General features: G+C 34.7%; 1 protein-coding gene across 2 annotated transcripts in view; it reads left to right on the forward strand.

Annotated features, from left to right (window-relative positions):
- USP14 (ubiquitin specific peptidase 14) overlaps positions 1-26,919 on the forward strand; it is a 44,184-nt gene that overhangs the window by 5,826 nt on the left and 11,439 nt on the right. Inside the window, exons 3-10 of one of the 2 annotated variants that reach the window (XM_032859801.1) lie at positions 9,164-9,268; positions 10,079-10,182; positions 17,070-17,128; positions 20,451-20,581; positions 21,536-21,616; positions 21,991-22,076; positions 24,223-24,337; positions 26,822-26,887. In XM_032859801.1, the coding sequence (XP_032715692.1) occupies positions 9,164-9,268; positions 10,079-10,182; positions 17,070-17,128; positions 20,451-20,581; positions 21,536-21,616; positions 21,991-22,076; positions 24,223-24,337; positions 26,822-26,887 (747 nt within the window). The remainder of the gene's footprint in view (positions 1-9,163; positions 9,269-10,078; positions 10,183-17,069; positions 17,129-20,450; positions 20,582-21,535; positions 21,617-21,990; positions 22,077-24,222; positions 24,338-26,821; positions 26,888-26,919) is intronic. The other variant, XM_032859802.1, reaches the window with a different exon arrangement.

Here is a 26,919-nt window from a genome sequence, read left to right on the forward strand (position 1 = left end):
AGATCTTTTACATCTTGTTTTCCTACGAAGTCTTCAAAATTCAATGTGTATTTGATATACTTTATAAGGACTGGTCACAGTTCAAGTGCTCAGTAGCCACGTGTGGCCCATGACTATCCGAGGGGAGAGCAGTGCTCTTTGGTGATGTTGGTACATTCAGCACAGTCCTGGGTTCTCCCACGCCTCCCCCTTGGTGAAAATCACCAGTCAGCAATAGTATTCTTTTTTTTTTTTTTTTTTTAAGATTTTATTTATTTATTTGACAGACAGAGATCACAAGTAGGCAGAGAGGCAGGCAGAGAGAGAGGGAAGCAGGCTCCCTGCTGAGCAGAGAGCCCGACGCGGGGCTCGATCCCAGGACCCTGAGATCATGACCTGAGCCGAAGGCAGAGGCTTAACCCACTGAGCCACCCAGGCGCCCCTCCTCTGATATATTTTTAATAGACTTTATTTTGTAGAACAGTTTTAGATTCACAGCAAAAACTGAGTGGAAGAAACAGAGCTTTCCCATATATCCTCTTCCCCACACAGGAAGAAGCCTCCTCCATTACCACCATCTCCTACCAGGATGGCACATTGGTTATAATTTTTTTTTTTAAGATTTTATTTGTCAGAGAGAGAAAGTGCAGGCACGTGTGTGAGCACACAAGCAGGGGGTGCAGCAGGCAGAGGGAGAAGCAGGCTCCCTGCTGAGCAAGGAGCCCCACGTGGGACTTGATCCTGGGTCCCTGTTTCATGATCTGACCTAAAGGCAGAAACTTAACCAACTGAGCCACCCAGGCATCCCACATTTGTTATAACTGATGAACTTAAATTGACACATCATTGTTGCCCAAAGTCCAGGGTTTACATGAGGATTCACTGTTGGTGTTATACATCCTGTGGGTTTGGACAAATGTATGACGACATGTATTCACCATTATAGTGTCATACAGAGTAGTTTTATTGTCGCCCAGATTCTGTGTGCTCTGTCTATTCATCCCTCCAACCCTCTGACAACGATTGCTCTTTTTACTGTCTCCATTGCTTTGCCTTTTTCCAGAGTGTCATGTATTGGGAATCCTACAAGATGTGTCCTTTCTTTCACTTAGTAATATGTATTTAAATTTCCTCCATGTCTCTTCATGGCTTTGATAGTATAGTTCTTTTTAGTGCTGAATATAGTCCATTTTATGGATGTACCAGAGATTTAGTCACCTACTGAAGGAGATCTTGGTTGCCAGGACAGTAAGTCTTTTTTGAATGGGTACTTCCCATTTCATAACACAGAATATCACAAAGAAATGTATTCAGAGGTCGAGATTTAATAAAATAAGTAATCATTTTTACCAATTTATTTTATATCATTACTTTGATATGTGCTAAACTGTTAACAATTTTTAGCCTCAAGTGATTTACCACCATTAGTGCAGATGTCAGCACAGTGAAAAAGGGACAGTAACATCGTAGTATTATGAAAATAGTTTTGATCTTGCTGGCTCTGTGAAAGAATTTCAGAGACCAGTAAGGGTTCATAAACACTTTGAGAACTGGGACAAACCCATTGAGTCATGATTTATTTATCTCCTTTATACATTGCTGGATTTAATTTTCTCATTTATAAAAAAAGATATTTGTATATATGTTCATGAGAGTATTAATATTTTTATTTGGGAATGTATTGCCCTTTCTTTTCTAAATGAGTTTGTGTAAGATTGGCATTTCTGTAAATACTTGAAATAATTTACTAGTCAATTTTATCTGGACCTGGATTTTCTTTAAGACTTTGATTGATATTTAATTTCTTTAATAGATAAAGGGTATTTAGATTTTCTGTTTTTTATGCCAGTTTTGGTGAATTTTCTCTTTGAGAAAATTTGTTTAAATATATTGAATTTATTGGCATGAAGTTGTTCGTAATATCCAGACTGTTCATTAATTATTCTTTTATATCTGTTATCTTTATTTGTTGATGTTCCCCCCTTCCCATACCTGATAAGTCTTTGGTGTTTTGTTTTTGGTCAGTGTTGCTAAGGATTTATCAGCTACTCTTTTCAATTATTTACTTTGTTTACTTCATATATTATCCATTTTCCACTTTACTGATATTTACTCTACGTTATCTTCTTTTATTCTACCTTGGGTTTAAATTGCTTCATTTTCTTGCTTTTTAAGGTGTGTGCTTAAATCATTAATTTTTTTTTTAATACCTTCTTTCCTTATGTAGACACTTAAAATTATTATTTTCTGTTAATCACTTGTAGTTGTAGCCACAGCTTTTGATGTGCTATGTTTTTATTATGCAGTTAAATATTTTCTTATGTTGTGGGTGTTTTTTTGGTTTAGTTTTTTGCTCTTTTACCTATAGATTATTTAGAATTATGTTGTTTCATCTCCAATTATTTGGGCCTTTTCTAATACATTTCTGTTACATATTTCTCATTTGGTTCTGTGTAGTCCCAGAACATACCAATGTTATTTTGGTCATCTGAGTTTATTGCTCATTTTTAATGGACTGTATATGGCCCAGAAAGCCTAAAATGTTTATTATGTGATCCTTAATAGGAAAAGTTTGCTGACTCTTGGTATAAGGGTGCTAAGATGATGACTTTGAGCCGCTCCTCTAGGATTTATATTACATATCTTTAATCATCCTCTGCCTTAAATAACAAATGACTTCAGGTATAGTATAAGATTCTTAAAATAGTATGCTTCCATTTCCCTGGTCTTTGGTGCTATTGTTGTCATACAGTTTACTTCCACATGTTAGAAATCTTATACTTCATTCCTATTTTTGCCTTAAATAGTCACTTATCATTTAAAGAGAGTAAAAATGTTTAAAACTCATTTACCAATTTTGGCATTCTTCCTTTGGATTCAAATATAGATTTCCATCAGATACCATTTTCTTCTGCTTCAAGAACTTACACATTTCTTACAGAGCATGTCTATGAATTTTCTCTGCTTTTGTTTTTCTTAAAAGCTCTTTATTTCACCTTTATTTTTGAAAGACATATTTGATAGGTATAGATTTCAAGATTAACACTTTTTCTTTGAATACATGAAAAATGTCTTCTGATCTGCATAGTTGTCATTCTTAATTCCTTTACATATACTATGTCTCGTTCCTCTTGATGCTTTTGAGATTGCTTTTCAGCAATTTAATTACATGTCTTGGAGAGGTTTGCTTATATTTATTCTGTTTGAGTTTCTTGGATTTGTGAGTTTATAGTTTTTATTATATTTGGAAAAGTTTAAGCTATTTAAGTTTGTTTTCTGTGTGCCCTTCTCTCTCCTCTGTTTTGAGACTACAATTCCATATGTTGGGTAGTTTTGACCATTGTAAAATTTTTTTTTTTTTTTAAAGATTTTATTTTATTTATTTGACAGAGAGAGATCACAGTAGACAGAGGCAGGCAGAGAGAGAGAGAGAGAGGGGGAAGCAGGCTCCCCACCGAGCAGAGAGCCCGATGCGGAACTCGATCCCAGGATCCTGAGATCATGACCTGAGCCGAAGGCAGCGGCCCAACCCACTGAGCCACCCAGGCATCCCAACCCATTGTAAAATTTTGGTCCCTTTTATGTGTGTGTGTGTGCACGCATGTTCATCTGTTGATGGATATTTTTGTTTCTACTTTTTGACTGTTATGAACAGAACTGCGGGAACCTTCATTTTTGTAGATGCATATTTTCCTTTTCCTTGAGTAAATAACCTGTGAGTGAAATTGCTGGGTTTTATGGTTAAGAATGTGTTTAACTTTGTAAGAAACTGCCAGATACTTTCCAAAGTGATGGTTGTACCATTCTACATTCTTATGAACAGTATATGATAGATCCAGTTGTTCTGCCATCATAGCATTTGACTGTTGTCAGTCATTTTTGTTTTAGTCATTCTGGTGGGTATTAGTGATACTTCCTTGTGGTTTTAGTTTACATTTATATGATGACTGATGGTATTGAACGCTTTAAGCTTATTGGCACCTTTTAGATCTTTTTGTGAAACATCTGTTCAGATCTTTATGTATTTTTAAATGGGTTATTTTCTTACTTGCATATAAAGAATACCTACTGGGATCAAGTCTTTTGTGAGAAACATCTGCTGTGATATTTTCTTTCAGTTTCTGATTTTTGTGTCTTTTTAAAAATGTTTTTTTGAGTAGAAATTTTAAATTTTGTTCAAGTATAACCTATCAGTTTCTTTCTTTTATGGTTTTGACTGTTTGTATCCCATCTAAGAAATCTTTGCCTGTGTCAAGGTCGCAAGAGACTTCTGTTTTCTAAAACTTTTACAAGTTTTATCTTTTATACTTAGGTATATCATCCGTTTTGAGCACACTCTTGTGTTTGTTGTTAAGCAGTGGTTAAGGTTTATTTTTTTCATATGAGTGTTCAGTTGTATGAGCACATGTAAGTCTGTTTCTGGATTCTGTTCTGTTGATTTGTATATGTACCTTTACACTAGTACCCACTCTCCACCGTCTTGATTATTCAAGACTTGAAATCAAGTAGTAGGAGGCAAGATTGTTCTTCTTCTTCAACACTTATGGCTATTCTAAAGCCTTTGCATGTCCTTTGAACATTTTAGATTCAGTTTATTTTCTACAAGAGTCTTCTGGGATTTTGATTGGAATTACATTGATACTATATATCAAACTGGGATGTCTTTTTAAAAATTTTAAAAATATTTTTCTATTTTGAGAGAGAGCTTGTATGCATGAGTGGCGGGGGAGGGGCAGTGGCATTGGGAGAGGGAGAGAGAGAATCTTAAGCAGGCTTCATGCCCAGCATGGAGCCCCATGTCGGATTTGATCTCACAACCCTGAGATTGTGACCTGAGCCAAAATCAAGAGTCGGATGCTTAACTGGATGGAGCTAGCTAGGAACCCCAAATTGGGACATCTTGAATCTTCTGAAAAAAATTTCCCACAACAATGTTTTATATATTTTTTTCTTTTGTTATAAAGATTTTATTTATTTATTTGAGAACAAAAGTACGTGCTTGAGTGGAGGGCAGAGGAAGAGAGAGAAGCAGACTCCCTGCCAAGCAGGGAGTCTGATGCAGGGCTTGATCCCAGGGTCCTGGGATCATGACCTGAGCCAAAGGCAGATGTTTAACCTACTGAACCACCCAGGGGCCCTATTTTTTTTTTTTCTTCTTTTCTTTTTATAAAGATTTTTTTATTTGAGAGAGAGAATATGTACACATATGCATGCGCATCAGGGGAGGGGCAAAGGGAGAAAATCTTCAAGCAGACTTCTTGCTGAGCGTGGAGCCCAACAAGGGCCTTGATCTCATGACCCATGAGATCATGACCTGAGCTGAAACCAAGAGTTGGATGCTTAATTAGCTGAGCCACTCAGGCACCATTTTATTTTCAATACAGGATCGTACACGTTTTTTTAAAATGTCATAAAGTAGTTCATGGTATTTGATGCTATCATAAATGGCATTTTTCAAATGTCATTTTCCAGTTATTTATTGCTAACATATACAAATAGAATTAATTATTGTATATTGATCTTGTATCCTGTGATTTTGCTGATTTTTACATATTAGTGTTTAGGATTATGTAGGTAGGATACAATCATGTTGAAATAAGAATGGTTTTATTTTTTCCTTTTCAATCTGCATGGCTTTTATTTCTTTTTTTTTTCCCTTGCTTTACTGAACCAGTTAGGATGTTCAGCACAATGTTGAGTAGAAGTGGTTGACATTGTACACATCATTGTTTTTTTTCCTGATCCTAGGAGAAAAATCTCCAGTTTTTGTTGGAGTTGTTTTATAGATGTTCATCATTAGTTTGAGGAAGTTCTCCTCTATTTGTAATTTGCTGAGCATTTTTATTCATGGATGGGAGTTGAATTTTTCACATACTTTTTCCATATCTATTGCAAGGATCATTTTTTTATCCTTTAACCTGTGAATGTGGTGAAATAAATACATCGACTCTTTTTAAATAGTAAACCAACCTTTCATTCTTGGGCTAAACTCCACTTAGTCATTATATATTTTCCTTTTTATATATTGCTGGATTCTATTTGGTGGTATTTTGTAAAGGATTTTTGTGTTTCTAGTTGTGAGAATTACTGGTTTATAGTTTTCTTGATTTGTCTTTGTCTGCTTTTGCTGTCATTGTAATCCTGGCCATATGAAATGGGTTAGGAGGCATCCCCACCTCTTCTGTTTTCTGGAAGAGATTTTCTTTAAATGGTTCATAGAATTCTCCATTGAAAATTGGAGCTTTCTTTGTGGGAAGACCTTCAGTTAGGAATCTAATGTATTTAATAAATGTAGGACTCTTGATGTTATGTTTTCTTTGACATCTGTTTTGATAATAGTTAACATCTTTTAAGTATTGGCCCATTTAATTTACAGCTTAAATTGTCAACTTGATTGGCATAATACATTCTTACTATCCTTTAATTCTAGAGTCTCTAGTGATGTTTTCTCTCTCTCTCTTTTTTTTCCTGGTATTGGCAAATTGTGGTTTCTCTCTAACTTTCTTCATTATCTACCCAGAGTTTTGTCAATTTCATGGATTTACCCCCCCCCAGAATCAACTTCTGTTTGTTTATTTTATTGATTTCTCCTCTTTGCTTTATTTCCTTCTTTTACTTTGTATACTTTTTCTAGCTTCTTACAGTAGAAGCTTAATTTATTTTAAGCCCTTTTGTTTACTGTTTATATCTTTTGTCCAGTTTTCTATTGTTTGCTTTACTGATTTTTTTTTTTTTTTATGTGCCTCTATATAGTGTAACCTTTTTACCCTTTTTCCTTTTAGATTTTGACTGGTAATGTTTTATAGAAGTTTTCAAGAACTATGTAGTAACATTAGTCCTTTCATCTTTTATGTCACTTTTAGAAAATATTCCAGCAAAGCAAGGTTTTTTAATTCACTTACATGTTTTTATAATTATTTGTCTTATTTATTTATTTATTTTAAAAGATTTATTTATTTTAAAGAGAAAGAGCGTGAGCGTGTGCACCCAGGTTGGGGGAAAGGCTGAGGGAGGGAATCTTCAAGCAGACTCCTGGCTGAGTGAGGAGCCCATCGTTGCGGGGCTCAATACTCTCTACCCATGAGATCATGACCTGAGCTGAAACCAAGTGTCAGACGCTTAACCCACTGACCCACCCAGGCACCCTTTGTTTTATTTCTTAAGTCTTTTAATTCATTTTGGGGTATGGCATACCGTGAGGTGGAGAACTGATGATATTTTTTTTCTAAATTATCCAGTTTTTCTCAACATTCTTCATTGTATAATCTATTTTCTTCTTAAATGGCATTGTTTTAATCTTTATTTTTTAGAAATTTCTTAGCTGTTATTATGGGTATAAACTTGGTATATGAATGAATCATTTTGTAAAGTTTCAAAAAAATTAAATTCATGTAATAATTTAGAATCACATCTTTACAGTAATTTTTCCTGCCTAGAAACTGTTAATGACTTTGAATTTATTATTTAGGTGTATTTTATATTCCTAAGTAAAGCTTTATAGTTTTCTTATTAAAATATTACAGGTATATTCTTACATTTACTGTTATTTACTGATATTCTTTTTCTTCTTTTTTTTTTTGTAAGATTATATTTATTTGACAGAGAGAGACATAGCGAGAGTGAGCACACAAACAGGGGGAGTGGGAGAGGGAGAAGCAGGCTTCCCACTTTGCAGGGAGCCTGATGCGAGACTCGATCCCAGGACCCTGGGATCATGACCTGGGCTGAAGGCAGATGTGTAATGACTGAGCCACCCAGGCACCCCATTTTCTTTCTTTTATATCATGTTTATAACGGACTATTTGCTAGTACATCCTTTAAATATTTGGTTTTCCTGAGCTTAGTCTTTGGGAAAAGATTTTTTAGTGATGGTTTAGTATTCCTTCTGCTATCACAGAAAGTTTAAGTTAAAATAATGGGTGGTAGAATGAAGGTTATTGGATTTCAACATAGGTGCTCTCAGGACTGAGTTTGTTATCCTTATTAATTTTCTTTAAAAAATTTTTTTAAGGTTTTATTTTTAAGTAAACTCTGCACCCAACATGGGGCTCAGACTTAAAACCCTGAGATCAAGAGTCACATGCTCTACTGACTAAGCCAGCCAGGTGCCCAGACTTTTTAACTTTGTAATTTAATCCTCATGTGGAAATTTCTATCTTCTCTTACTGTCTTTTTTCCTTCTTAAACCTCCATTTTTGGGCGCTTTTTTTTTTTTTTTAAACCTCCCTACTCTTTTTGTTGTCTTATGTGTTTATATCTTCCATAGTAAGATTTTGTTAACATTTCAGGATTATGTGATTTAGGGGACAGTGTCATCTTCATTGTTTTCCTGTTGTATGGATGTTACATATGTGTTGAATGTAAATATTCCCTTATATATATCCTATATATAATATATATTCCCTTATATATATTCTATAATGTAGAATTATAAAATTGGATATTTTGAACTAATTTATGTGTTTGGTATAATGTTTTCCAATAATGGAGGGTTTGGTGCTCTCAAAATAATTCCATTCAATTATAAGTAATTGTTACATTTATACAATATACATTCACAAAAAGAATGCTAACTGCACTTTGTTATGGGGAGAAATGATTCCACTAAATGTTAATAATCATTTCGAGAATTCCCTCCCCTCCAGTATTTTAAACATTCTCAACTGTTTTTATGACACTATTTAATTTTCCCTAGCTTCATTGAAGTATAATTTATATGGATTAAAATTCACCTATTTTTAGTGTGCAGTTTGAATTTGGGTAGTTCTATATAGTCATGTAACTACCACCACAATCAAGATACAGAAGTTTTGTCATTCTGAAAAGTTTCTTTGTGCCCCTTTGAATATAAGCAGGGGACCTTTGGCTTGAAGCAGCCACCTCAGTATTTTTTTTTTTTTAAACTGTTGCTGATTTTTAGTATTGACAAGAGTTGTGTAACCTTCACCACAGTCCTAGAACATTTCCATCACCCCAGAAAGAAATAGGTGTTTGTTTAAAGTCACTCCCTCTTTCTACTTTTAGCCTTAGCAATCGCTAGTCTGCCTTGTGTCTGTAGATTTACCTTTTCTGGCAAATACAAGCATACAATATGTTTTATTTTTCTGTGTCTGGCTTCTTTCATTGGACATAATCATTATCAACTTCTGAGCATTTTTATGAAATGAAATTTTTTTTAAAACAGGGTATGACTCTACTAATGATGGGGTCAGCAGATGCTCTTCCTGAGGAACCCTCAGCTAAAACTGTCTTTGTAGAAGACATGACAGAAGAACAGTTAGCATCTGCGGTAAGATATACCACGTTTTGTATAAAAATGATTGCTACAGGTACTAAGATGCCTTTCAGAAAGTAGCATCTAATCATTTTAAAGATTTGGGGCGCCTGGGTAGCTCAGTCGGTTAAGCGTCTGACTCTTGATTTCAGCTCAGGTCATGATATCAGGGTCGTGGAATCAAGCCCTATGATGGGCTCCACCTCTAAGAAGAGTCTGCTTGAGATTCTCTCCCTCTTCCTTTGCCCCTTCCCCTGCTCAAGTGCACACACTGTCTCTCTAAAATAAATAAATCTTTAAAAAAAGTGTTTTGAAGATTTAATTGGTAATATCAAGATATATGTTCTTGTTTAGTTTGAAGATTTTATTAGAGCACATGGGTGAGTTGTGGGGGGGAAGGGGAGAGTGAGAGAAAATCTCCAGCAGATTCCACACTGAACATGGAGCCTGACCTGGGGCTCCCCAAGATGTATGTTTTTAGAACTAAAAGTTTTTATTTTTGAAATTGGCTTGAGGAGTTCTGATATAATTGGGTAATTCAGTGCAAAGTCAATTAGTGTCTTTAATAAATAAGTGTTGGGCAGTGCTAGCAATGCTATTATTTTATGGGAAAAGAGGCTTTCAGTATTTTTGAGAAGGGAATTAAAACAATGTCAACATAATGCAAGTGAACATTTCTGTTAGAAGTGTAAAACTATTACTCTTGGGTAAAGTTGGAATATAAATTGGTATGAGTTGGTAAATTATATTTCAAAGTGTGAACTTTAGTGATTTTATATATGCTATGTCATTTTATAAAAATGTTTTAATCCTTGTCCTTTTCAGATGGAATTACCATGTGGATTGACAAACCTTGGTAACACTTGCTACATGAATGCTACGGTTCAATGTATTCGTTCTGTGCCTGAACTCAAAGATGCCCTTAAAAGGTAAGACAGAAGATAAATGTGAGTTCTTTTGGTGGGTAAGGGACACTCACATTTTGGTGAGTAGTGTTTTGTGTATAAATGTGTGTATAATTTTTTAGCAACTTTACTGAGATACTCCTTTACTGTATAGTTCATCCCTTTAAAGTATTCAGTTAAATGGTCTTTATTCAGCAGGTTGTACAACCATCACAACAGTCTATAATTTTAGGATCTTCCCCCCCCCCCCCCAAAGAAACCTTATATTCACAGGCAATCACTCATTTTACCATTCCCACCTCCAGCTTTAGGCAACCATTTCCCTACTTTCTGTCTTACAGATTTTCCTGTTCTGGACATTTCATATAAAATGGAATCATAAAATGGGTGACTTTTTGTGACTGGATTCTTTTAGCATAATATTTTCTGGGTTTATTCATGTTGTAGTATGTATGTAGTATGTAGTATGTATCATGTAAGTATGTAGTATGTAAGTATGTAGTATGTATCAGTACCTCATTCTTTTTTATGTCTGAATTAATAGCCCATTATTAATGAACATACTGCATTTTGTTGATCAGTTCATCTGTTAACATTTGATTCATTTCTAGTTTGTAGCTCCTTTGAGTAATGCTACCATGCACATTCAAAGACAAGTTTTTGTGCAGACCAGTTTTTTTCATTTCTTTTGGTTATGAGTGGCTTGCTTGACCACATAGTAACTATGTTAAACAACATTTTGAGGAACTGTCAAACTGCTAGGCACCATTTTACCACCAATGTAAGGGAGTTCCAATTTCTCCACCTCCATGCCAATATTGTTATTGTATGTCTTTGATTATAGTCATCCTAAGGGTAAAATCATCTCTCATTTGTAGTTGTCATTTGCATTTACATCATGACTAGTGATGTTGAGCATCCTTTCATGTGCTTACTGGCATGTATATCTTTGGAGAGATGTCTGTTTAAATCCTTTGCCTGTGTTTTAAATGGTTCATCTTTTTATTATTCAGTTCTAAGTGTTCTTTATATATTCTGGATACAAGTCCTTTTTCAGTTAGATAATTTATAAATTTTTCATTTTGTGAGTTGTCTTCACTTTTTTTTTTTTTAAAGATTTTATTTATTATTTATTTGACAGAGATCACAAGTAGGCAGAGAGGCAGGCAGAGAGAGAGAGGAAGGGAAGCAGGCTCGCTGCTGAGCAGAGAACCCGATGCGGGGCTCGATCCTAGGACCCTGGGATCATGACCTGAGCCGAAGGCAGAGGCTTTAACCCACTGAGCCACCCAGGCGCCCCTTGTCTTCACTTTCTTGATGTTGTTTTGTAACACAAAAGTTTTTATTTTTGATTAATTTAATTTTTGTGTTTTGTGTGTGTGTATCTTACGTATGAAACCATTGACTAATCCTAGGTCACAAATATTTACTTCTATTTTGTGAAGAGTTTTAAGCTCTTAAATTTAGGTCTCTGATCCATTTTTATTCTGATCCATTTTCAGTTAATTTTTATGTATAGTGGGGAGTTGGTAGTTGGTATTCCATTTTTTTGCAACTTGATATCTAGTTTTTCGAGTACCACTTGTTGAAGACTACTCTTTTCCCTGTGGAATTGCCCTAGCACCTTTAAAAATCATTTGCTCATAAGATGTATGTAGTAAGATTTATTTCTGGACTCTCAGTTCTAGTTTAGAAATAAATACATTGATTTGTATTGATTTGTCCTAATGTTAGTGAGTAATGATTTTACAAAGAAGTAAAACTTTCTTTTATACCATATACAAAAGAAAAAAGAATAAACAATTATTCATGTTTTGAAAGCCTGTGAAATAGTCTATAAATGAGAATCACTTCTCAGTGAGTCTAAATATGTAACTTAAAAATATAGAGCTGAATTCTGACTAAATTTATTGCAATTGTCTTGATATATATATACACTGTCACTTCTTAATGTAGGTTAGAGTTGTATACTGCAGTTTGGATTCTTAGCCAGCTTTGTGAATATTGATTTTTTTTTTTTTTCTTTTTCCTTAGTGGCTTGGGAAATGCTTTGATAGAACTGAGCAGTAGAGAGGAGAGAGAAGGTTTATGCAGAAACCTGAGAGTAACCGAAAGGTTTTCTGAATTTCTCTGAAGTGAATAGTTGTCAAGTACTTATGAAATTGCCTAGATTGTAGCTGATGTACTTATTAGTGTACAAGACACAGGACCTTACGGTCTTAATTGAGAAAGGCCGTCAAGTTTGGTACTGTTTCAGAACTGCTTTTTTGGGAAATGTTAAAGTCAAAGTTATTTTTCCTCAGTTTGTAGTTATTTCTCCACTATTTTCCTATGCGGCTTGTTACTGATAAAAGATCTAGTTATCAGTCTTATTTCTTATTCTTTTCTGTTAATAACTTTTAGGGTTTTTCCTTTATTTTTGTTTTTCATAGTTTTCCAATAGGGTAGGTGTGGGATTTTCTTTTTTATCTTACTTAGTGCTGAGTGAGCACTTTTTCTTTTTCTTTTTTTTTTTTTTTTTTAAGATTTTACTTACTTATTTTAGAGAGGGAGAGAGAGAGAGAGAGAGTGCGAATGGATGGGCAGGAAAGAGGGGCAGGGAGGCCAATGTGGGGCTCTGTCCCAGGACCCTGGGATTGTGACTTGAGCTGAAGGCAGACACTTAACCGGCTGAGCCACCTAGGTGCCCTGAGTGAGCCCTTTCATTTTGAGGACTCTTGTCCTAAACTTTGGACATTCTTGACTCTTACTTCTTGAGAGAAGCTTCTCTATTTTATATAGCTTCCCTGATATTCTGAATAGTAGAATTTCTGGATCTATTTTTCACATTTCTTTTTTTTCCCTTTGCACTTTTATTTTTTTATTTTTATGTGCTGTGTTCCAGGGGAGTGTGTTAGTTCTATTGTACCTTTCACTGATTTGTGCATTAGCTTTATTTCACAGCTTCTTATTTATCACAACCTTCTTTTCTTTAATCTCCTCTTCTTAATTTTGGATGATTCCTGCTTTTATTTCTCTGAGGCTCTGAAGTACTCTTCTTACCTCCCTCCCACCCAGCCAATTTGGTCCTTTCGATTTTAACTGTTCACTTGAGATGTAAGGATTGATTTCATATTTGTTTGAAGATTGTGTACTTAGGCAACTATGTCCCAGTTGCAAATGATCTAATGAGCAGCTTGTTGGGCAGCTCCCTGCCCTAGAAGGTAGCTACTTGGGATAGAGTTGCCTTTTTTCCAAGACTTCTTCTGTACTTTTTTCACCTGGGATACCTTCTAGCTTCTATTCCAAAGAGAACTCTTCCATGTTTTGGAGTTATTTCTCTGAGTTTTGTGTAATAAGCAGGGGAGATTTCATCCTGTTGATTCAGTGTTCTTGAAACCAGATGAAGTATTTTTTGAATGCTTAGATTTTACAAGAGGTTGGAAACCGTTGTACTTAACTAACTTAATATAAGAGGATGGGGTTGTATGTCTTTGGAAAAATGGCACTAACTGATAAAATAGGAATGAAAGAAGAGAGGAAAATTTCCATGGAAGATGTTTTACAACTGGTGATGCTGAAGCTCATGCTTAAATACTTAAGGATTTTTATTTGGCAGGTTCTGGAGAGTGGGATATATGTTATAAAGGCTAGAAAGGAAATAGACTGGGTTAGCTGAAGAGGCAATGAGGGCCAGGAACCAGAGCTGCAGGTAAAATCTGATTTGGTTGATGCTGCCCGATAGTGGAACCTCATGATAATGTAGGAGTTCTGAATTTAGAACTTAAAGTGAAAAGTGTATATAATAAAAATTACCCTTAAATTCTGTGAGTTACGAAAAACAGTATCTCATGGCCATATTTTTATCTTACTGGAGATTGGCAAGGCACCTTTTGGGAAGTAGCACATAGTTTTTTCATTAGCAGTTACTAGGTTGTTATTTAACTTGCATTTTCAAATTTGTATAGGGATGATCTGTTCTTGATAGAACTTAACTATAAAATTGGTTGGACCCAACCTTTTTTTTTTTTTTTTTTCCATTTTAAATGTACATTTTCTGTGTCTTAGGGTCAGTTTTTAAAATTTGTTTTCCTATGAATTTGTCCTTATGTCTTTAAGATATTTTAGCATAAGAGTTCTCTATTTTGGACCTGTATTTTCCCCTATTTTTACTTATTTGCTAGATATATAGAAATTTATACATATAAATTTACCGTTGCCAGAGGTTTGTATATTTTATTTTTCACAGAAATCAGTTAGTAGGTTTATTCAGTCAGTTCTTTTGATTGTCTGACTTATTCTTTTTTTGTTTGTTTTGATTTATTTTTTTTCCTTACACTGTTTTATTTTAAGTTGTATGCTTACATCATTTATTTGTTCTTTTGTACTAATGAAAGTATTTAGTTTTGAGTGTTGGCCTCTATTCCCTATTCATTAGATGAGACTATACAGATATATTTTTTTAAAGACTGTAAAATCTCTTCCTTTTGACTCCCAATTTTCTAATTTAACAGACATTTAATTTAACAGACATTAACATACAAAAAAGAGTACAAACAAACTATCCCATAGTGAACACATCTGTGTAACCAGTACAAACAGAACCCTATCAGCTTCTAAAAATCCCCTCACGATTCTCCCTTCCTGATTGCTACTCCACCTTTCTGTTCAAATTGTTAATACTAATGTGATTTTTAACCTCATAGATTAATTTTGCCTGTTTGGAATTCTTTGTGAACAGAAACATAGATTGTGTTCATTTGGGTCTAGCTCATTATTTTTGGGTTAACTGTGTGTTTGTAGTTGTAGTTCATTCATATATATGCTGTATAGGATACCGCTGTATGCACATACTACCAAATTATTATCCATTTTTCTGTTGATGAATGTTTGCGTTGAGCTGATGTATGATTGATGTGAATATTTCACAGATGATAGAAGAGTCAAGGCATACTGTTTTTGTAGGTGATAAAGTATTAGTAGACATTAAATTGATGAATTATATTCAGATTTTCTGTCATTAATTTTTATATATTGTTGACTTGATAAAGACTAGAAAAGGTACTTTTTTTTTATGTATTTCTGTTACATCTCTCATTACTCATGTCAATTCTTCCTTTTACTTTCTAACAGTTATTCTTTGTAAAGTTTAATTGTTAATATTGTTTGGTTTATTGGATGGTTTCTTAGAAATTAAATGTTAGTGTAATGAGAGTTTTTTGTGGGGGAATGCTATTAAATCACTCATGATTTTCCATTTTCAGTTATTAAGAAAAAATTATTAGTGTAGCCTTTTCCATAAATGTAGGAATAGTTACTTAGCAGTGTCACCCTGTAACTAGAAGTAAAATCAGTAACAGCAGCAGTTGTGTCATTACATACTTCACTGATGTTTTGGGATACACTTGCTTTATTGGTACTTCAGCTTCAAAAATGCCTTTTAGGTAGTTGTAAACTGAGTGGGAAACTATTAATGATTTTCCCTTTTTAAAAAGAACATATGTAATTTAGACATTATGAATTATATATTAAAAAATTAAAAAAAACTTGAGTCACAGCAATTTCTGAAAGATCTAAATAAACAAAAGAGAAAAACAGAACTTCTTAATTGGGTATAATTTAACATATTTTCTGTGACCTCTTTCATTCTACTTATATAGCACAGAGGTTTTTTTGTTTTTAAATGGAAATATTTACATATAGTAAATATGAAATATCTTGTGTTTGGTGTGATCAGTTTTGATAAGTGCAAATTCTCTGTAATCCATTTTACAAACTGTAGAACATTTCCCTCATCTCAGGATCTTTTTGTACTTTTATCTTTTCCCAGTCCTCATCCCCTCCACCACCCAGCTCTACAAGCAGCTACTGACCTCTTATTTGTTTTGTGCATTCTGGAAGTTAAATGTACAGAGATTTGGCTTAGTTCACCATCATAGTCTTTGAAGTTTATCCAGGTTATTGATGGTATGGATAGTTTGGTTGGTCCACATTATTGCCACTCTTGGTTGATTTCAGTCTTTTTCATTTTAGTCCCTCCAGTGGGCGTTTTCTTTTGTTTTGTTTTTTAAGGCTTTATTTATTTATTTGACAGAGAGACAGCAAGAAAGGGAACAAAAGCCAGGGGAGAGGGAGAAGCAGGCTTCCTGCTGCACAGGGAGCCCAATGAGGGGCTCCATCCCAGGACCGTGGGATCATAACCTGAGCCAAAGGCAGATGCTTAACTGACTGAGCCACCCAGGTGCCCCACCACTGGCTGTTTTAATCATAGTGAATAGGCAGTCATTCCCCTACCTCTCAAGTGTTTCATATTATCTGAATGATAATTTCTGATCCTGTGTCATAAGACATTATATGAGTGAAAACTATTGTATTGTAATATTCATAATGGCCAGTCCTCTGTGTTGTTTTAAATTAAATGAGGATTATAAGTTAAAGTGAATTTAGAAGTCATGTAATAGAAACGCTACAGTATATAGGTAGCTGATGGACTTGAAAATTAAGTGACTTATTTAAGGTTACATAACAAGTGAATGCTGAATGTAGGTGTATTAACTTTGATTTAATGTTTTTGACCCAAGGTTTTTTTCTTATTTCTGAAAGTGTGTTTTATTTTCTTTGTAATAATGGACATTAAGAGTGTACTTTTTTGTTTCACATTGTTTTCAGGAAATTTTTTTTTTTTTTTAATAAGTTAGGAGAAAGAATTTCAAGTAGGCTTCATTTATCTAAATTCCCTTTTTTCCTAGTGTTCCTTTTTTGCCCATATAATGGTTATAGGAATAAGACCAGAAGGGAAGAAGATAAAAAATGTAAACAACTCAGATTAAGTTGCAGTTGAGGGTATAATCATAAACTCTTTTAATTAATTTCTTCCCTTTTGAGTTTCAGAATGAATTGAATCCTATTTAATTCTGCCTTAATGTTCCCAGGTATGCAGGTGCCTTGAGAGCTTCAGGGGAAATGGCTTCAGCACAGTATATTACTGCAGGTCAGTATCTTAAATATATGCCTTTCTGATAGGACAGTGTGTAGTGTTCAAGAAATGTTACTTTTCACCCAGTTTGTTTAGTAGCTTTCAGTTTACAAAAGATATTTTGTAGAACATCATCTCATTTAAAACTGGAGTACTTATACTTAGTGTTAAGCAACTTAAGGACCTATTTTATTATTCAAATTGTAAACCAATGAGGTCTGTTTTTTCTGAAAAATAGTCTGGATTTTTTGGATTAAAATTAATTTTGGCTTTAGGTTCTATTAGTAAAATATATCTCTGGGCATATACAGAGAGAGGTTTTATTGTAGTTGATACAGTCATTATAAGAGAGCGTCTTAGTGGGTGTTAGTGTAAGGAAATAGTATAAAGTATGAGGAGAAACAGAAATTCTTAAAGGATAGAAATAACTTATTTCTTCATTACATGAGACCATATATTTTGTCCCCATTTGTTTTGGGCTGGTTTTAAAAATGAATACTCTTAAGTCATTAGGTTAGGTTGGTGTAGGGTATTTTTATAGACGTGCCTTTTTTGGGGTAGAGGGTAACAGCTTTATGGAGATAAAATTCACATCCCATACAGTTCACCCACTTAAGTGTGTAAATTCAATGTCTTTTACTATATGTGGAGCTAAAAAACAATTTTAGAATATTTTTGTGGCCTTGAAAAAGAAACTGTAACATTTAGCACTCAATCTGTTTTCTCCTCACCACTCCCAGCTTTATGCAACCATTAATCTACTTTCAGTCGCAATATATTTACCTATTCTGAACTTTTGACATAAATGGAATTACATAGTATGTGGTCTTTTTTGACTGGCTTCTTTCACTTAGAATGTTTTCAAGGTTCATTGACATTTTAGTATGCATTAGTACTTTTTTTCCTTTTAATTGCTGAATAAGATTCCATTGTAGGGATATATCACATTCCATTTGTCCTTTCATCCCTAATAGACATTTGGGTGGTTTCCACTTTTTGACTATTACAAGTATTGCTGAAAATTTTTACAAACTTTTCTGTGGACATAATGTTTTTATTTCTCTTGGGGGCATATCTGGGAGTGGAATTGCTGGGTCATATGGTAACTATATTTAACTTTTTGAGCAACTGCCAGGCTGTTTTCCAAAGCAGTTGGCATCATTTTATATTTCTCCCATGAATGAGGTTTCGAATTTCTCTTAATAATACTTGGTATTGTCTGTCTTTGATTATAGCCAGCCTAGGGGTGTGAAGTGGTATCTCATTGTGGTCAGCTGTTCATTTGTAATACTATAAACAGTAGGTTTCTTTGTGTCATTTGGGGTTAGAGATTTTCCTTTGACCTTTTTTTCCCTGAAAGTAGATTTATTTGTTGAAATGAGGTTTTTAATGAGAAAAATATGATCACTTTTATCTAGTTTACTTGATTGCTTGTGTATCTGAGAGTAACTCGGAATGGCAGCAACTTCTCCAGTATCCTATGAGTCTTGTAGTGAAGGGTTGAAAGATACTGTTCTTCATTTTTAAATTTTATTCTGTGCTAAATTTAAAATTAGCACAAAGAACAGTTCCAAGAACCAATTACAAACTTTTTTTCACAGCTGGTTCATCATTCTCTGTAACAGTGTTCTTTTTTCTGAACCATTTGAGAGTAAGGTACAGACATCCTGTCTTATTCCTGAATACTTTAGTATGTATTTCCCAAGAATAAGGACATTTAGAACCACAAGACAATCACCATTTTTCAAAGTCTAGGAGTTTAACATGGATAAAGTACTCTAAAATACAAATGACTTAAATTTTGTCAGTTGACCCAATATTGCCCGTTATAAAGTTGTTTTTCTATTTTGTTTTGGGATCCAGTTTAGGATCACATATTGATTTGCGTTTAGTTGTCATGTCCAACTAGTCTCTTAATGTACAGTGAGTGCATTTTTGACTTTTTTATTTCAAACTAATGAAGTACTTTGAGATGCTGTTTATGGTATACATTAAATCTTAAATCATTTTTTATTTTGGGTAATGTGTACCTTAAAGTGTTACTACAATTTGGGCTTTTCTATTTTAAGAAATATTACATTGGTAGTGACACAGGATTTTAGCTATCCCTCCTCCCAAAAGTTTTTTTAAAGATTTTATTTATTTGTCAGCACACATGCACGCAAGCAGGGGGAGCAGCAGAGGGAGATGGAGAAGCAGACTCTCCATTAAGCAGGGACCCTGATGCGGAACTTGATCCCAGGAAACTGGGATCAATGACCAGAGCCATTGGCAGATGCTTAACTGACTGAGCCACCAAGGAGTACCCCCAGAATATTTTAAATACCATGTTTAGTTGTCTTATTTGGGAACATTTTGTTAAACACTGGCTTTGTGCTGAGATACAGTATTTGTGGGTCTTCCGTTTGTATAATAATGGTAGATAACATTTCACATATTAGTTAATAAGACAAGTCAGGAAAGGCTAGACTAGAATTTTGCTGTACTTGAAGTAAAGGCAAGGTGTGATAGCTAGGAAGTCAGCAGAGGAAAAGTATTCTCAACTCCCAGAGCAGGGCTGTGACTGACCATGAGATTTATGAAGGTGAGGGAGGATGGTGGAGGAAAGATTTTGAAGAAGGCAAATTAATTTTGGTTTTTAGCTATCAATAGAGTCATGAGGTATGTTTAACAGATTTTAAAATTTAGGAGTTGAGTAGATGGGAACCAAGTACAGGCTTAAAAGGAGGTAGGTTGAGAGTGGTGACCTGATGACCTGATAATGGCATAGTACCAGAACAGTAACATTAGCCTGTTTGATCTCTAGACAGAGGTTATGTGTTTGCTCTAGTGAATGAATATGCCCTGCTTTGTTTGGGAAGACAAAGCCTGGCAAAGAGAGAGACCGAGGGGTAGGACTCAGAAGTTGTTTATAGTTAGTCATTACATTATAAAGTCTGGTCAGTTCTTTAAGATTTAAAAACAAATTTTTTTTAAAAAAAGATTTTATTTATTTATTTGACAGAGAGCGAGAAACAGCAAGAGAGGGAACACAAGCAGGGGGAGTAGGAGAGGGAGAAGCAGGCTTCCTGCTGAGCAGGGAGCCCGATGTGGTGCTGGATCCCAGGACCCTGGGATCATGACCTGAGCCAAAGGCAGACGTTTAGCGACTGAGCCACCCAGGTGCCCCCAAACAAATCTTTTTCTTATTGTGAATTTGACAACTAGTAGATATAAGTAGATATACTTAAAAATATTACTCAGCAGTTTTTGTTTGTATTAGTCTAGAATTAATATACAGTAACATGTATTACATATGTCATCATTTTGTTAAAGCTGTGTTTGCTTTGTTTTTAAGCCCTTAGAGATTTGTTTGATTCCATGGATAAAACTTCTTCTAGTATTCCACCTATTATTCTACTGCAGTTTTTGCACATGGCTTTTCCACAGTTTGCAGAGAAGGGTGAACAAGGCCAATATCTTCAACAGGTAAACAGGGCAAGGTTCTGTGGTTTTCATTTTGTAAACATAAAACTTAGGTGTTGTACACTTACTGTGTTTATTTGTATTTCCAAACATGCTCCAATTTTCAAGTCCTCTGTGGTTCACATCATCCTCATTTCTTGGCTGGAGTGGTCTGTTAACTATTACCTTGCTTCTGTTTTTGTCCTCCTACAGTGCTTCTCCACACAGTCTCCAGAGTCTATAAAATGTAAATAGGGTTATCTTGGTCCCTTGTTTGTTACCTCCTAGTGATTTTCTGTCCTAGTCCTGAATAATCGAGGTCCTGTGTCCCTGTCTGAGCTCTCATGTGCCACTCTCTCCCTTGCGTACTTCTTTTGACTCTCAAACACACTGGCTTCCTACTCAGTTTTTAAACCCTCCGGTACCATCTTTATGCAGGGTCTTTGCTCTTATTTCTTTGGCTTTCAGATAGCGCATGGCTTGCTTCCTCACCTCACTCGGGTCTCATGGCTCAAGTGTCAAGGCATCACAGACGTTTCCTTGACTCGCCTATTGAAATGGCACACTTCTTTCCCTTCATCACTTTCTGTTCCCATATTGCTTTTTTTATTGTTATTTTTATTATTTTTTCATACTGCTTTTTTAATTCATAACTCTTCTCTTTAGGTGAATTTGTCATATTTTGTTTATGTCCCCATTGAGAACGTTTTCTGTTTTGGTTATTGCTGTTTATTCCTGTTTCTAAAACAGTAGTTAGCATAAGGAAGAGCTCAGTAAACATCTCTTGGATAAATGAATATTTTGGAATTCCTCATTGTTCTGAAGATCGTATAATAATCTAGTTTGACTTAATATTTTTAAATAAAAAACAGCTTTCTTCCCCTTCCCTAAGGAACCAGTAATTCTTTTGGAAGGATTTTGTAGATAAAACATTATCAATAGCCAGGTTTATTTACTTTGTCATTTTTTAAATTACAGGATGCTAATGAATGTTGGATACAAATGATGCGAGTATTGCAACAGAAATTGGAAGCCATAGAGGATGATTCTGTTAAAGAGGTAATTGACACATTTGTGATTATAGATTTTCATTATACCTTGATAATTATACTCCCCCCATGCCAAAAGCTTGAAATAAATTTATCCTAATAGACATGTATTTGAATACTTTGGATGCTCAGCCTGTAGTTAGAATTTGAAAGCTTGCATTTGACACTTGAATGCATTGTATTGTTTATTAAACTTAATTGATATTACTGAGCATCTGTAGTCTTTTGGTAGTGTTTTTTGAACAGTAGAAGGATTTTCCAGAAAGGGATTACATTTTTAAAAGCCTAAATATGTATTTACTAAACTGGATTGTGTGGGGAAAATATACATTAGTACCTATATAAAGAAAAATTAGAATTTTTATTTCATTTTAATTTTTGCAGACAGATTCTTCATCTGCATCAGCAGTGACACCTTCTAAAAAGAAAAGCTTAATTGATCAGTTCTTCGGAGTTGAATTTGAAACTACGTATCCTTATGAGCCAAGATTTGTAGAGATGTACTCATAACTTACTAGAAGTGAATTGGTACCAGTAGCCTTGTTGACTCATTGGAGTGGTGGGTGGGGTATGGTATATAGGTAAATTCTTCAGAGGCTTTTATGCCTAAAAGATATAATGAAACTTAGGAATTTGGAAAAATACCCCATCAGAGTAATCCTAAAGTTAGATAAATGTACACTTTAAGGATAGCAGAGTCAGCCTCATTAATTCACTTCATAGGAAATTAATTTTTTATTGTATGAAACAGAGTATATCAGCCAGATTTTATATATAAGATTGAACTAGTTCATAAAACATGAATTCATGAATTCAGGGAAGGACTATTTTCTAGGTCATGGGTGGAAACTTAGATTTCTTTTTATATATTTTTGTGTTAAAACCATTTTAAGACTGTATAAGTACCGGGGCACCTGGGTGGCTCAGTGGGTTAAAGCCTCTGCCTTTGGCTCAGGTCATGGTCCCAGGGTCCTGGGATCAAGCCCCGCTTCGGGCTCTCTGCTCAGTGGGGAGCCTGCTTCCTCCTCTCTCTCTCTGCCTGCCTCTCTGCCTACTTGTGATCTCTGTCAAATAAATAAATAAAATCTTTAAAAAAAAAAAAGACTGTATAAGTACCAACTTACATTTGTTTAGTTTATCCTTTTATTACTTTTATATTACTCATATTGTTAAGTGCGTGAAGCACTTTAAAATATGTTGAAACAAATGTGGGGAAACAAAATGTTTTAAAATACCAGTGGATAATGCTATTTTTAAAATTTTAGTATAATTAATATACAGTGTTACATTGGTTTCAGATGTATGATACAGTGATGCAACAGTTCTATACATTACTCAGTGCTCATTACAATAAGTGTACTCTTAATCCCTATCACCTGTTTCATCCAGACCCTCACCCACCTCCTTTATTCTTGTTGAGAGTGAAATAGTAGTATTTCTTACTCTGACTTACTTCACTTTTATTATACACCTTTGATCCATCTATGTTGTTGTAAATAGCAAGATTTCATTTTTTATGGCTGAATAATATTCCATTGTAGATTCCTCCCACATCGTCTTTATCCATTCATCTATTGATGGATAGTTGGGTTGCTTCCATAATTTGGCTATGGTAAATAATACTGCAATAAACATAAGGGTACATATGTCTTTTCAAGTAGTGTTTTTGTATTCTTTGTGAAATACCTAGTAGTGGAATTACTGGATTAAATGGTAGTTCTATTTTTAATTTTTTGAGGGGGTTCTTTTTTTTTTTTTTTTTTAAGATTTTATTTATTTATTTGACAGACAAGATCACAAGTAGGCAGAGAGGCAGGCAGAGAGAGAGGAGGAAGCAGGCTCCCTGCTGAGCAGTGAGTCTGATGCGGGGCTCCATCCCAGGACCCCGGGATCATGACCTGAGTCAAAGACAGAGGCCTTAACCCACTGAGCCACCCAGGCACCCCAAGGCGGTTCTATTTTTAATTATTTGAGGAAACTCCATATTGTTTTCCATAGTGGCTGCACCAGTTTGCATTCCCACCCACAGATGTGTATGAGAGTTCCTTTTCCTCGCCAGCACTTGATTTTCTGCGCCCCCCTCAGAGATGGGGAGAGAGAGAGGTGGGGTGGGGGAGGGAGAATCTTAAGTAGGCTCCATGTCCAGTGCAGAGCCTGACGTGGGGGTCAATCTCACAACTCCAAGATACGACCTAAGATGAAATCAAGAGTCGGATGTTTACAACTAGCCACACAGGGACCCCAGCACTTGTTTTTCATGTTTTTGATTTTAGCTATTCTGATAAAGTGTGAGGTGACATTATGGTTTTGATTTTCATTTCCCTGATGATGAGTGATATTGAGCATCTTTTCATGTGTTGGCCTTCTCTGTGTCTTTGGAGAAATGTCTATTCTCTTTATATCTTCTGCCCATTTTTAAATTGAATTATTATTATTTTCATGTTGTATAAGTTCTTTATATATTTTGGATACTCACCCTGTATCAGATATCATTTGCAAATATTGATGCTATTAATTTTAATAGCAAGAGGATAATTTATTATGTTCAACATATAATTTATTATATTATAGCAGATTGATTACCTGTTGGGATATTCCTTATCCTATTTCTCAAAGCATGAAATGTACAGAATCTGAAGAAGAAGAGGTCACTAAAGGAAAGGAAAATCAGCTTCAGCTTAGCTGTTTTATCAATCAAGAAGTCAAGTATCTTTTCACAGGACTTAAATTGGTAAGATCAGTTACAGTTGATCCTCATTATAAATGGATTCTGTATTTGCAGATGCACTTACTTGCTAAAATGTATTTGTAACTCTCAACATCAGTACTTGGGTGCTTTCATGGTCATTTGTAGACCTGCTCTGATTGGCAAAAATTTTGAGTTGCCAGACAGTCTCACCTGAGCTCCAAAAAGGTGATGCTTTGCTTTCTTGTTTCAGTTCATACTGTTAACAAGTGTCCTTTTTTAGTAATTTTAGTACCTACATTTTTTTTTTTTTCAATTTTGTGCTTTTTATTGGTGATGTGCTATTTAAAATAGGCCTTCAGCCATATCGCTGAAGTGCTGTCCAGTGTTCTAAGCCCAAGAAGGCTCTGTGTGAATGTTTATTTAGGTAAGCCTTAAGGAGAAAATGTTGGCTAAGCTTCATTTAGGGATGAGTTATAGTATAGTTGGCTGTGAAGACCATGAATTGTCATTAAACAGAAACACACATAACACAAGGTTGTGTATTGTTAGGTCAAACAAAAGCATCGCAGGAAGCCTCTGAGGGTATTTAATGAGGGTTTATTAGTAATGACAAGGTATAAACTGGGATCGTACTGTGTAAATCAGGCCATGTAGGCCCTCTGCCTTTTACCAGTATTGCAGTTGAGGCCCTGGAATGTAAGTGACTTCATTGCTTTGTGGCAGAGCTCGGTCTAGAACTTGATTATCCAGTTAGCACTCTTTCCCCATTTTCATACTATAGAATGCACTCTAATGAGCAGATTGATAAAATATAAAAGTTTGGCTTGTGAATTTAGTACTTTGATATGGTTTGGGAAATATGTACAATGTTTTGAAGGATAGACAATGAATTGGGCAGGGATTGCATTGATAAATAAGATAATTTGTCATTAGGGAGTTCCCATCTGCAGTTCAGGGTAAGATCAGTTAGGGGAGTGGTTGGTAAATGCAGACATAAGAGGCAAATAGAAAGTAATATTCTCTGCCCTGTGATACTGAGGGGGACTGTAGTGAGGCATACTTTTAAGAGAAGTTCATTTTAAAAGCTTAATAATAGCTAATCACAAAGAGCACTGTAGCAGGTTATAATGTGCAAGTTTCAGGACATCAGAACAAGAAGCATAAGTGTAATTGGAGAGTATAGAATGGAATGTTTTGGCAGGGACTCTCCAGGATGATACTTTTCTTCATAATTTTATAAAATCCCAGAAAAAAACTAGATCTACTTGGAGCTTTTAGATGATAGTGGATTGGTAGTGATTGGATGGTGGATTGGATTGATAATATGTGTAGCTTACCTGATGAATAACATCACACCAGATACATGTTCTTGAGAAGCATGTATTTATGAGATGTTGTGTTATCTTTCCCACTGTTCAGATGCATTATCATCATTGATTCCTATTATTCTAGAGTGATTTGACTCCATATTTCTTTACCTTTTTGTTGCCAAACAGACTTGATTAAATGTTAAAAAGGTACACAGTGATTCCTTTTGTAATGAGATTAGTAATTTTTAAAAATTAATTTTTTATACAAGTAACATGCTTACAGTGAACATTAACAGTAAATTTTTAACTCTAATTTCTTGTGTATTAATGTTCTTACAAAGCAGAGCACATTTGTAGTGCTTTTTTTATAAAATTAGAAATAGTAGCTTATGTCTGTTGAATATAGAATATATGCCAAATGGTTGTCCATTTTTTTTTACATGTACCTAACTTACGTAGTTCTAACAACAGCACTATGATATAGGTATTATCATCATTTCCATATGATGCCCGGAGGGGATAACTGTCTCGCTGAGTGTCACACAGGCTGTAAAAAATGGAAAGGCAGACACAATGGTTAAGATATGTATAGTGGCTAAAGTCTTCTCCACATTTGTTAGATTAACAGGTTTTCTCTGTGACTTTTCTCATTTGAGAATAATTGCTTCTAGAAGGGTTTATACATAAAGAATAAAGAACAGGGGTTTCCTACCTTCTCATAATTGTCCTTCTGCATGAGTATTCTGTTAATCTGTATATAGGCAGAAGCCATAAAGGCTTTTTAATGTTATATAAAATACATTGTAAACTCAGAATCTGAGCAACATTTGTGTTACAATTTAAAACTTCAAACATTATTTACTTTCTGAGGAGTTCACACCAGTATAAATTGATACCTTTTAAGAACTGACTCATATCTAAAAACTTTCCTACATAGGCTTCATTGAAATTATTTTTCAGTGGTATGAATCCATCAATATATGTTGTCTGTTAAGGAATACTAATTTTTAAAAGAACTAAAAGTGTGCTTCTGGGGGTACCTTGCTGGTATGTGACTCTTGATCCTTGAGGTCATCAGTTCAAGCCCCACTTTGGGTGTAGAGCTTACTTTAGGAAAAAAAGGTGATTCTATATTGCAGAAAAATATTTTTTTTTTTTTTTTTTAAGAAAAATATTCTTTAAAAATGTTTGGTCTCCTGTTATGTTCTTTTTTTAGCGACTTCAGGAGGAAATCACTAAACAGTCTCCAACATTGCAAAGAAATGCTTTATATATCAAATCTGTAAGTTATGCATTCCTTTTGAAATTAATCCG

This window comes from Lontra canadensis, unplaced genomic scaffold (assembly GCF_010015895.1).
Source record: "Lontra canadensis isolate GAN:19392208 unplaced genomic scaffold, GSC_riverotter_1.0 scaffold17, whole genome shotgun sequence".
In the NCBI taxonomy this organism is placed as follows: domain Eukaryota; kingdom Metazoa; phylum Chordata; class Mammalia; order Carnivora; family Mustelidae; genus Lontra; species Lontra canadensis.